General features: G+C 42.4%; 1 protein-coding gene across 1 annotated transcript in view; it reads right to left on the reverse strand.

Annotated features, from left to right (window-relative positions):
- Window positions 1–595: 595 nt before the first annotated feature.
- DIPK2B (divergent protein kinase domain 2B) overlaps window positions 596–13,565 on the reverse strand; it is a 107,052-nt gene continuing 94,082 nt past the window's right edge. Inside the window, exon 5 of the mRNA XM_082247430.1 lies at window positions 596–1,010. Coding sequence (XP_082103556.1) covers window positions 679–1,010 — 332 coding nt within the window. The 3' untranslated portion in view covers window positions 596–678. The remainder of the gene's footprint in view (window positions 1,011–13,565) is intronic.

The following is a 13,565-nucleotide window of genomic DNA, read 5'->3' on the forward strand; positions in this document are numbered from 1 at the left end:
TCACAGGAATAAAAGTGATAAAAAAATAATAAAATGAAAGGGACAGTGGGAAAAAAAAAGTAAAATAAATTAGACAAAAAAATTTAATGCACCCCCCTATCCCTCTGTGCTCACGCGCAGAAGCAAATATATACGTAAGTTCGACATTTTTGGTTAGTGTGCCTCAAGATTCTGTCAGATTTTAAAAGGTGCCTTGGTCGAAAAAAGGTTGAAAAATACTGGTTTAGATCAAAGCATAATAATTGCGTTAGAATAGCCCAGTCAAAGTCCAGACATAAATCCAATTGAGAATCTGTGGCAAGACTTGAAAATTGCTGTTCACAGACACTCTCCATCCAATCTGACAGAGCTTGAGCTATTTTGAAAAGAATGGGAAAAATGTAATTCTCTAGATGTGCAAAGCTGATAGAAACATATCCAAAAAAGACTTGCAGATGTAATTGCAACAAAAGGTGGTTCTACAAAGTATTGAGTCAGGAGGGCTGAATACAAATGCACGCCATACTTTTCACATATTTATTTGTAAAAACTATGAAAACAGTTTATCATTTTCCTTCCTCTTCACAATTATATGCCACTTTGTGTTGGTCTATCACATAAAATCTCAATAAAATAAATGTACATGTTGGGTTGTAACATGAAAAAATGTGGAAAATTCCAAGAGGTATGAATACTTTTTCAAGGCACTGTATATTTGCAATCTGGATATCTGTATGCAAATCGTGGATCACATGCTCGCCACGGCCTTAAGATGTTCATTAGTTTCTCAGATATTGTCCATGCCTCCAGGTCAGTGATGAGATTGTCTGAACAGACTCCAATAATCTTGTTGATTTCTTGCTGAGTGGAATGAGGAAACTTCCCTGATAACAAAAAAGGGAGAATGTGTTTGCACACCAAAATAAGATTCTGCTTTTCAGTTATGTTGGAGCAAGATGATAATATTGGTGGACAGTCAGATGATAAGCAGCTAAATAAATCGGTTTCTTCAATGTTTCTGCCTGATTTTTCTGAAAAATAAAGTAAATAATGAATTACGATACAGGTATATTATTAACAATACTGACAACAAAGTAATTCTATTGTATGTAAATTCTATAAAAAAAAAATAAAAGAAAATCAAGATTATTCAGTAAAGTACAGCAATATTGCAACCAATCGATAATCTCTTGAATGTCACCACAGTGTTTATGAAATTAAATAAAAAACACTCAAAGCCAAATGCTTATTTAATCAGAAGTCTCCAGTGCGGCTGCTGGCTGAAACAAAACCCTACAGTAAATAGGGGAAACTTTAAAACCTTTGTCAGGCTATTATCACTGCATGTCTCCCTTTTTTAATGAAAATGGCTCTACTTTTTTTTTTTTGCCTTGCTTCTACAGGCACAGGAAGAAAACCTAAATCGATTTTTTTTTTTGTTATTCTCAAGTCTTTCCGAAGCAAAAAATATAAAATTGAATATCATATACTTACTGCAATTTTCCTTTCATTGACAAGCTCCATGTCAACCTACCACTGGCTATGCTCCACCAATAACCCACCTTTAGGACCTAACTCATAAAGTTGACTCCCTCCCTCGGGTCGGCGTTCAATAACTTAATTTCTGCACCTGGGTGGGAATCTGTGGTGACATGGAGCTCGTCAGGAAAGGAAAATTGCAGTAAATATTTGATATAAATTTTCCGTTTTCCTGACAGCTCCATTTGAGCCTACCACTGGGCACTAACTAGCTAAGCAGGATGGGATAATGTGAAAACAAAATAAGGTTAATTATGGCCTCCGGCTAACTAGATAACCATTTTGCCAAAATTAACAGTTGTCAAAAATGAATGATCTATGGGATAATGAGTGTATGGATGATCAATTTGCCACCTTGCATAATAACTTCAATAAGTCTCTACAGGCAGCTGCCCAGGAGGTTGAGACGGTCCCTGTGGAGCATGCAGTTATTCCTTCTGAAAGAGTCAACCCCCTATCCGTATATGGGAGGGAGATCACTTCCATAATCCAAGAAGCAATCACTCTGCTCAAAGCTCTGGCCCCCTTGCGTCGGGGTAGCATAGATATACAGTATCGCACAAAAGTGAGTACACCCCCTCACATTTTTGTAAATATTTTGTTCTATCTTTTCATGTGAGTACCAGAGGGTGAGAAGGTAGCGTTAGGAAGCCAGGAAATAGCCACATAGGATAGACTTAAATCACTGAATCCCCATTAGATTAGATTAGTAGGTACAATGCCCGGCGGGTGTGGAGGTGCGATTCGGTGTACATCTTGTGATATGTATGCGTTCCTCAGACATGTGATCGAGGGCGAATACAAATGCGCAAGCACGTTGCTTCCCTGGAAGCTCAGGTCCTGAATCTAGGGAAGCAGCTGGCAACACTGAGACGAATGTCCATACCGGAGGAGAGCCAGGATCGTACCAGTCAGGTGCAGACTGGTCTGCACAGAGGTGGGCGGAGTATCGGAGGTGCAGGCATCAGAGCAGAGTAGAGGGGTGACAGTTAGGAGGGGTAGAAGGGGTCAAGGCAAGGAGGCTGATCCTGGGCTGGAGCACCCCAACAGATACGCCCCGTTGTGTGATGTTGGGGAAACCAGTCAGGGACCAGCATTGCTGGAGCAGAGTGACGCCCCTAGCTGCCAGGGGAAGAACTCCTCCAGTGAGGCCGGGAGAAAGGGAAAGGAAAGACAGGTGCTGGTGGTAGGAGACTCAATTATTAGAAGGACAGACAGTGTAATCTGTGACAAAGACCGTGTGCGCCGAACAGTCTGTTGTTTGCCGGGCACTCGGGTTTGGCACATCGCGGATCGGGTGAACAGATTATTGGGTGGGGCTGGGGAAGACCCAGCTGTCATGGTACACGTGGGTACCAATGACATAGGCAGAGGAAGATGGAGAGTCCTAAATGATTTCAGGGACTTGGGCGCTAAGTTGAGGACTAGGACCTCCAAGGTAGTATTTTCCGAAATACTACCTGTACCTCGAGCCACACCAGAGAGGCAGCGGGAGATTAGGGAAGTTAACGAGTGGCTGAGGAGCTGGTGTAGTAAGGAGGGTTTCGGGTTCCTGGAGAACTGGGCCGACTTCTCAGTCGGCTACCGGCTCTTTGGTAGGGACGGATTGCACCTAAATGGGGTGGGTGCAGCCATACTGGGTGAGAGGATGGCCAAAAAGTTAGAGGGGCTTTTAAACTAGGGAATGGGGGGGGAGGGTACAGATGTAGAATTAGCCAGTGGAAAGCAAGATTCAGAGGGCAGAAATGGGGGCATTAGCGGTAGAGTGTGCGGAACTCCTATACCCAGGGTGGGTATGGGGAAAAATCAAGAGAGCAGCCTAAAAACATCAAAAGAGGATATAGGTAACCGGCCAAAATTAAGAGGTTTGTATACCAATGCCAGAAGCTTGGCCACCAAGATGGGAGAGCTGGAGCTGCTGATGTTTGAGGAGGACTTAGATTTTGTGGGGATAACTGAGACTTGGTTTGACAGCTCTCATGACTGGATGGCGACCATTCAGGGGTATTCCCTTTATCGCAGGGATAGAGAAGGTAAAAAAGGGGGAGGGGTATGTCTGTATATTAAGAACAGTGTACAGGTAAATATGAGGGATGATATTAATAATGGAGCTAAGGACGAGGCAGAATCCCTATGGGTAGAGCTTCAAAGGGAAGGCACAGTGGGGAAGGTAATATTGAGCGTATGCTATAGGCCCCCCAACCAGAGGGAGGAGGGTGAGGCGGACCTCATGTTACAGATAGGATTGGCAGCAAGGATGGGAAATGTCATTATAATGGGGGACTTTAATTATCCAGATATAGACTGGGCAGAAGGAACCACGCACTCAGCCAAGGCTAGGCAGTTCCTAAATGTTGTGCAGGACAATTTCATGGGTCAGATGGTGAATGCACCGACAAGAAACAATGCGGTACTTGACCTACTGATTACCAACAATACAGACCTGCTCACGGATATAGAAATACGGGACAACTTAGGGAACAGTGACCATAGGTCAATTGGTTTCAGTATTACAGTAATAGGAAACACAAGGGTAATATAAGGACACTGAATTTCAAAAGAGCCAATTTCCCAAAACTGCGCTCGCTGCTAGGAAATATCAAATGGGGTAGAAACCTGGGAACAAAGAACACAGAGGAAAAATGGGAGTGCTTCAAGAGCATACATAACAAGGGGCTTGGCCAGTGCATTCCAAAGGGAAATAAATTTAAAAGAGCAAAACTTAACCCTGGGTGGCTAAACTCCAACATAAAAATGTATATTAGCGCTAAAAAAAAGGCCTTCAAAAAATACAAGACTGAGGGGTCAGTGGCAGCATTTAAGCATTACAAAGAGTGTAATAAGAAATGTAAAGATGAAATCAGGGTGGCTAAAATAGAACACGAGAGACATATAGCGGAGGAGAGTAAAAAGAACCCCAAGAAGTTCTTTAAGTATATAAACAGTAGGAAAGCGAGGCCAGAACACATTGGCCCCATAAAAGATGATAAAGGAAAAATGGCCACTGAGGACAGAGAAAAGGCGGAAGTGTTAAATAATTTCTTCTCTTCAGCCTTCACAAAAGAATCGGGGTGCTACACTAACCCAGCTTATAAGGCCGAACTAAATAATACACCTCAGGAAGTCCTGCCATGGCTAACAGAAGATAGACTTAGAGCTAAACTAGAGAAACTTAACATAAATAAATCCCCGGGACCGAATGGCTTGCACCCGAGGGTTCTCAATGAGCTCAGCCAGGTGATTGCCAGACCATTATTCTTGATCTTTAAGGATAGTTTACAGACGGGTATGGTGCCAGCTGATTGGATAAAAGCCAACGTGGTACCAATATTTAAAAAGGGGCCGAGATATATCCCGGGTAACTATAGGCCGGTCAGCCTAACATCAGTAGTCTGCAAAATTTTGGAGGGGATGTTAAGGGACCACATACAAGACTTTAGTAATGAAAACGGTATTATAAGTAGTAATCAGCATGGATTCATGAAAAATCGTTCGTGCCAAACCAATCTATTAACCTTCTACGATGAAGTGAGCTGCCATCTAGATAAAGGTAAGCCGGTGGATGTGGTTTATCTGGACTTTGCTAAGGCCTTTGACACCGTTCCCCACAAACGCTTACTATACAAACTAAGGAAGCTAGGTATGGACCATAAGGTGAGTACCTGCATAGAGAACTGGCTCCAGGGGAGAGTCCAGAGGGTGGTGATTAATGGGGAGTACTCGGATTGGGCGGGTGTGGAAAGTGGGGTCCCTCAGGGTTCTGTCCTGGGACCAATCCTGTTTCATTTATTCATAAATGATCTAGAGGAGGGGATATCGAGTACAATCTCAGTATTTGCAGATGATACTAAACTAGGCATGCCAATATCTTCTATGCAGGATGTGGAAACCTTGCAAGCGGACCTGAACAAAATAACGGGATGGGCAACTACATGGCAGATGAGGTTTAATGTTAAAAAATGTAAAGTAATGCACTTGGGGGCCAGAAAGCAAGCTACTCACTAGGTGGGGAACCTCTGGGTGAGTCTAGGATGGAAAAGGACTTGGGGGTACTGGTAGACAACAAGCTTGGAAGTGGCATGCAATGCCAAGCCGCCGCAAGCAAAGCCAACAGAATACTGGGATGTATAAAAAAGGGGATTCACTCCAGAAATAGAGATTATTCTCCCTCTCTACAAGACTCTGGTCCGGCCACATCTGGAGTATGCTGTCCAGTTCTGGGCACTGGTCCTCAGGAAGGATGTGCTGGAACTGGAGAAAGTCCAGAGAAGGGCAACAAAAATAATTAGGGGAATGGAGGACATTAGCTATGAGGAAAGACTACAAGCACTGAACCTATTCTCTCTGGAGAAGAGACGATTGAGGGGGGATATGATATCAATGTACAAATACTGTACTGGTGACCCGAGCATAAGGAACAAACTATTCAGTGAAAGGAGATACAATAAGACACGTGGCCACTCACTAAAACTAGAGGAAAGGCGGTTTAACCTTAAAGTGCGTAAGGGTATCTTCACTGTAAGAGCGGTAAGGATGTGGAATTCTTTTCCACAAGCAGTCGTATCAGCAGGGAGCATTGATAGTTTCAAAAAACTATTAGATGGACACCTTAAAGACCAAAACATACAGGGGTATACAATGTATGGTTAAAAGCAAACACACACACACATCATAGGTTGAACTGGATGGACTGATGTTTTTTTTCAACCTCACTAACTATGTAACAACACTGAAGAAATGACACTTTGCAACAAAGAAAAGTAGTGAGTGTACAGCTTGTATAACAGTGTGAATTTGCTGTCCCCTCAAAATAACTCAACACACAGCCTTAAATGTCAAAACTGCTGGCAACAAAAGTGAGTACACCCCTAAGTGAAAATGTCCAAGTTGGGTCCAATTAACCATTTTCCCTCCCCGATGTCTTGTGACGCGTTAGTGTTACAAGGTCTCAGGTGTGAATGGGGAGCAGGTGTGTTAAATTTGGTGTTTTCGCTCTCACTCTCTTACTGGTCACTGGAAGTTCAACAGGGCACCTCATGGCAAAGAACTCTCTGAGTATCTAAAAACAAAAAGAATTAAGATGTTCTAGGCTATAAGAAGATTGCCAAGACCCTGAAACTGAGCTGCAGCACGGTGGCCAAAACCATAAAGCAGTTTTGCAGGACAGGTTCCACTCAGAACAGGCCTTGCCATGGTTGGCTAAAGAAGATAAGTGCACATGCTCAGGGTCATATCCAGAGGTTGGCTTTGGGAAATAGAGGTATGATTGCTGCAGAGGTTGAAGGGGTGGGGAGTAAGCCTGTCAGTGCTCAGACCATATACCGCACACTGCATCAAATTGGTCTGCATGGCTGTCGTCCCAGAAGGAAGCTTCTTCTAGAGATGATGTACTAGAAAGCCCACAAACAGATTGTTGAAGACAATCAGACTAAGGAAATGGATTACTGGAACCATGTCCTGTGATCTGATGAGACCAAGATAAACTTATTTAGTGCAGATGGTGTCAAGCATGTGTGGCGGCAACCAGGTGAGGAGTACAAAGACAAGTGTGTCTTGACTACAGTCAAGCATGGTGGTGGGAGTGTCATGGTCTGGGGCTGCATGAGTGCTGCCAGTAATGTAAAGCTTCAGTTCATTGAGGGAACCATGAATGCCAAAATGTACTGTGACAAACTGAAGCAGAGCATGATCCCCTTCATTTGGAGACTGGGCTGCAGGGCAGTATTCCACCATTATAACGACCCTAAACACACCTCCAAGACGACCACTGCCTTGCTGAGGGTAAAGCCGATGGACTGGCCAAAAGCATGTCTCCAGACCTAAACACTATTGAGCATCTGCGGGGCATCCTCAAACGTAAAGTGGAGGAGCGCAAGGTCTCTAACATCCACCAGCTCCATGATGCAGTCATGGAGGAGTGGAAGAGAACTCCATTGGCAACCTGTGAAGCTCTGGTGAACTCCATGCCCAAGAGGGTTAAGGCAGTGCTGGAAAATAATGGTGGCCACACAAAATATTGACACGTTGCTACAATGTAAAGTAGTGAGTGTACAGCTTGAATAACAGTGTAAATTTGCTGTCCCCTCAAAATAACGCAACACACAGCCATTAATTTCTAAACCGCTGGCAACAAAAGTGAGTACACCCCTAGCAAAAATGTCCACATTGGACCCAAAGTGTCATTTCTTCAGTGTTGTCACATGAAAAGATAAAACAAAATATTTACAAAAATGTGAGGGGTGTATTCACTTTTGTGAGATACTGTACGTCTTCAGTGTCTCCACGACATCCAAAGGACTACATTTTTGTCCATCTTCCAGAAGAAAGGTAGGCAACATGATTTCTTGACTTAAATGGAATCTTGTGGCCATTTTTTAAATAGAATCCAGCATCGGGAGCAGAATAACTTTGTCTGCCAGGAAGGACTTATAGGATTCTATATACCCTAGAGCTGCTAATTCAGAAACCCTCCTAGCTAAGGCTACTGCCACCAAGAAAGCTAGTAATTCCCATATCGACAACGCCGTCATAGATTTTTTTTAGGCAAACAGGTAGTTGAGTACTATTGTGAGGTCCCATGTAGAAACATAGGGGCAAAAAAGATCTCTTCCCTGTCCCACTCTTAGTGGAAACAAGTTGTACACAGTAATCTCCCTCTGTACAAAGATACATACATGAATAGGGGTTGCCCCAAATAGTATGATAAGGTGTGGCGCAAATGGATAGAGGAGTCCTCAACCGCCTCGTTCATGTCGTGAGGATACCTTTTTGTTTACAGCCTGATTGATCTTTCTAACACATGATTTATCTGAGTCCATAGTCTGTTTTGTATTTGGACTTTTGCTGTTATAGGATAATCATGTTTATTATTATTAATAATAATGATTAATATTATAATATTATGTTTATTATTATTATTAAACAGATTTAAAAAAAAAACAAAACAAAAAAACATGGGGGCTCTGGGAGGCCTTAGCTTTACTACAGCCTTAAGAATTGAAGAATCAGAAATGGATTGAGTCATGCTAAGAGCCGACCTGGAGGAGATGTGTTTTTTGAGTGTGTTTGTTCTCATGCCCATTTCGAGACCTCTATGAAGAAAACCAAGGACATGACAAACTCTTGCTTCTCTGGAGAAAACTTCTGATGTAGCATATTCTTGGAATTTTGCCAGACTTTGTTGTAGACTTTGTTCATGCTGCTCTTCCGTGCTTTCATGAGGGCATCTAACATTCTTGAAGAGCAATCTAAATCTGTGAACCTTCGCCTCTCAAAATTTAGGCCTTTAACTTGAGCTTTTCCGAAAGCTGAATGGAGAGCTTGACCTTGTGCCACTGTATGGCAACTGAGAAGATTTGTACTAGGTGTCTGTGAGATATAAATACACTGAACAAAATTATAAATGCAACACTTTTGTTTTTGCCCCCATTTTTCATGAGCTGAACTCAAAGATCTAAGACCTTTTCTATGTAAACAAAAGGCCTATTGCTCTCAAATATTGTTCACAAATCTGTCTAAATCTGTGTTAGTGAGCACTTTGCCAAGTTAATCCATCCACCTCACAGGTGTGGCATATCAAGATGCTGATTATACAGCATGATTATTGCACTGATGTGCCTTAGGCTGACCATAATAAAAGGCCACTCTAAAATGTGCAGTTTTATCACACAACACAATACCACAGATGTCGCAAGTTTTGAGGGAGTGTGCAATTGGCTTGCTGACTGCAGGAATGTCCACCAGAACTGTTGCCTGTGAATTGAATGTTCCTTTCTCTACCATAAGCCGTCTCCAAAGGTGTTTCAGAGAATTTGGCAGTACATCCAACCGGCCTCACAACCGCAGACCACACCAGCCCAGGACCTCCACATCCAGCATCTTCACCTCCAAGATAGTGTGAGACCAGCCACCTGGACAGCTGCTGCAACATTCGGTTTGCATAACCAAAGAATTTCTGCACGAACTGTCAGAAACTGTCTCAGGGAAGCTCTTCTTCATGCTCGTCCTCATCGGGGTCTCAACCTGCCTGCAGTTCGTCGTCGTAACCGAGTGGGCAAATGCTCACATTCAGGGGCATCTGGCACTTTGGAGAGGTGTTCTCTTCATGGATGAATCTTGGTTTTCTTAGATCTTTGAGTTAAGCTCATAAAAAATGGGGGCAAAAATAAGTGTTGCATTTATAATTTTGTTCAGTATAGTTTTGTGCAAATCCACTGTTGAAGAGAAACCCCTATCTTCTCCACTGTGCCACTCAACACAAAGACAGGAGAAACCATGGTCCCAATAGTCCCCAGGCATTCAGATGCTGAAAGGTGGCGAGAGGAATACCAGGACAATTCAGTACCTTACCACCAGTATGTTCTCTAGCAGTAAAGAAAGGCATACTTTGAACCTTGATTAGTTGGGCTTCTAATTACAGAAGGCCTATGTAGGGGGTCAGATGACCCTGTTCTTTATTCACCAACTGCCAACTCAGACATTTATCTTGAGGCAGAAAGCCAGACTGTTCACAATCACAGAACCTTGCTCTCAATTTAAGCTTTATCTCTTCACAAGGACAAAACTTTGACATCTGCTGTGAAAACATGCTTTTTGCTCCATTCTTATAGCATAAGCCGTAATTAAGTCACCATAGGGAAATTGCAAAACAGTCTTTGGAAGCATTTGAAATACTTCCACTGCTTTCCTTCTGTCTTAAGGCATCTCATCAACCTTAAAAAGAAGGCCTTAAACTGTATAAAGATCATCCTGATCTGCATATTTTTCTTTGGAAGAGTCTGAAGAAGGTTGGTTGACTCAAGAAAGCTCTTGAGACCAGTTGCTGGTTTTGGAAGGAAAACGTGGCCTTGCCAGAACAGATTACTCTTGCACAAGGAGAATTCAAACAACTTAGAGTGTTTTGACCACATGCTTAATGAATTGTGACAACCTTTTGGTCCTCTTCACCTTCATGGCTGACTGCTTGAAGAAAGCAGGATTCATACAGTCCTGTTCATCCCTCTCTTTGGAAGAGTCTGAAAAGGGCTGTTTGCCTAGACAGCATATGGGCACTGTCCACTACCTTCTTAGGTAGCGCTGGTCTTTATGTGGGGTTGGCGTTTGTTTTTCTGCAGAAGCAGAAGGCAGGCAGGCTGTACTGGGCCCTGTGATTTCTAACAGCGGCCCTGAATAGTTTTTTCATTCAAAGTTTTCTAATTTGCAACTGTATTGAAAGCTAAGGTTGACCTCTGCCTAAATGTCAGCTCCAACATCTGCTAATACTATTCCTTTTTTTTTCTCCACTGCTCCTTTATCCTCCATGAACAAAGAAAAAAGGACCCGGATAAGTTTCAGGTTGCAATGTTAAACTTACACAGGACTAAGAAGTTTAATTCTGGAGACCTAATGTATAAAATGATTTGGATAGGATAGAACAAGTGCAGAGATAGGCAACAAAGTACTGGGGGATAAAACATAAAGGTGAGACTTCAGTAATTTATTATCTACAGTTTTGAGGAAAGAAGGGGAAGGGGAGACATCATAAAGCCTTTTAAATACATTAAGGGAGTGAATAGGGTTCAGGAAAGCAATATTTTCAATATGAAACTAGGATCAAGAACACAGGGATATGACCTCAAACTAGCAGGGGAAAAGTTCAGAACTAACAATAAAAAGTATTATTTTATCAGAAGATTAGTGGATGCTTGGAATAAATTTCCAGCAAAGGTAGTGATTCAGTAAACAGTAAGTGTATTCAAAGAGTGGGACAAACAAGATCTATACAAAAGCCTGGCTCAATGAACCATATGATCTTTTTTTCTGCTACTACTCTTCTATGTTTCTATGAAAGGAAATGGAGACACATGCTCCAACAGAAACTGGTGAAATCATTTTGGAATGCAAAGAAGTTAAAATTTATAGTGAATTAGTGGATATTAAAAATTTGATTTGGTCACAAAGGTTTTGATAAGCGTGAAAGGGTTCATAATAAGGGAATATGTATAAAAGGGGGTTAAAAATCTGCTTATATTTCTTAAAAACATGGGAGTCACATGACAGAGCATGTGCAATAGGTCATCTGGGACTGTGAGACAACAAAACCTAAATTCAGAGACATAACTAACCAGACCTTTACCCAAAGAACCTATAAGGGCTGGAGTCAAACAAAAAAAAAAAAGAGGTGCCACCATCTAAGTGTAGCTTTATTAATAATGCAATAAAAACATGTATGCACTCACTGCAAGATACGGAAAAGACTGCTTGTATAGTGAACATAATCCTTCAGTCCCGGCTGGACGAGGACAGGAAACCACAAGGAACAGAGCCAATCAGTAGAGTTTGCCAGCGAAGTGGCTGTTATGTGCAGAGTGATTCCAGAAATCTGCTGGATAACAAGTGGCAGTAGGGTTAGCCTGGGTGGAATGCAAGGTGGTGCGGTGAAGCGGCTGGAAGTTCTGGACTCGGTGGGTGGTGTCACACGCTAATGTTTTTGTGGGCGTTACTATGCATTTCGGGACTGTGTACTTCCCTTTGTCAAGCCTGGATTGTAGTGGGGGAAGGGGCATATATACACTATATTACCAAGAGTATTGGAACACCTGCCTTTACATGCACATGAACTTTATTGGCATCCCAGTCTTAGTCCGTAGGGTTCAGTATTGAGTTGGCCCACCCTTTGCAGTTATTACAGCTTCAACTCTTCTGGGAAGGCTGTCCACAAGGTTTATGAGTGTGTCTATGGGAATGTTTGTCCATTCCTCCAAAAGTGCATTTGTAAGGTCAGGCACTGATGTGGACAAGAAGGTCTGGCTCGCAGTCTCTGCTCTAATTCATCCCAAAGGTGTTCTGCTGGGTTGAGGTCAAGACTCTGTGCAGGCCAGTCAATTTCCTCCACCCCAAACTTGCTCAATCATGTCTTTATGGACCTTGCTTTGTTTACTGGTCCAAATCATTTGGTGGAGAGGGGGGTTATGGAGTGGGATTGTTTTTCAGGGGTTGGGCTTGGCTCCATAGTTCCAGTGAAGGGAACTCTTAAGGCATCAGCATACCAAGACATTTTGGACAATTTCATGTTCCCAACTTTGTGGGAACAGTTTTGGGATGGCCCCTTCCTGTTCCAACATGACTGTGCACCAGCGCACAAACAAGATTGATAAAGACATGGATGAGTGAGTTTGAGGGGGAAGGAGTCCTGACCTCAACCCAATAGAGCACCTTTGGGATGAATTAGAGTGGAGACTGCGAGACAGACCTTCTCGTCCAACATCAGTGCCTGACCTCACTAATGCGCTTCTGGAAGATGGTCAAACATTTCCATAGACACACTCCTAAACCTTGTGGATAGCCTTCCCAGAAGAGTTGAAGCTGTTATAGCTGCAAAGTCTATCAATATTGATCCCTACAGACTAAGACCGGGATGCCATTAAAGTTCATGTGCGTGTAAAGGCAGATGTCCCAATACTTTTGGTAGTATAGTGTATATGGCTATAACAGTGGATTAGCTCGAACCCAGAACATGGATAAATAACAAACTATATACATCAAAAGCATGATATATAATAACCAAGGTGGGAAATTAAATCGAGAGGTAGGAAAGGCTATACATATAACTAAAGCAGCGTATATTCCTTGTTCAAATTATTTAGTAGGAAAGAAGAGTTTAGTTAACAACATATACTGTAGGTTAAGAAACCATTGTGAGATATACGAGAGTAACAACAAATTGTACAAAACAAGATGCACAACAAGGTGTAAACAATTTAGAGCTGGGTCTGAAAAAAGGTATTTATAACTATGGGTGCCAGGAAATACAAAACATTACTTGTCAGGGGCAGATGATCTCATTACTTAGATACCTATAGGATTTTCCAGTGGGTTAAGTATGTTTTACGCCAATAGGGTGCATAAGGGTAAAGAGATCCAAAATCTGCTCAATGCATGGTAGCCTATAGTAGCACTGTTGGCACAACTTGCACCTTATACATATACGTTTCTGAATGGCGTAGTCAAAGTATTGACTAGGCAAAATAAAGAAGCAATAGGGATAGAAAAAAGAAGAGGAGGGGGTT

The sequence above is a fragment of the Pelophylax lessonae genome, assembly GCF_965119305.1.
Source record: "Pelophylax lessonae genome assembly, chromosome: 2".
Taxonomy (NCBI): domain Eukaryota; kingdom Metazoa; phylum Chordata; class Amphibia; order Anura; family Ranidae; genus Pelophylax; species Pelophylax lessonae.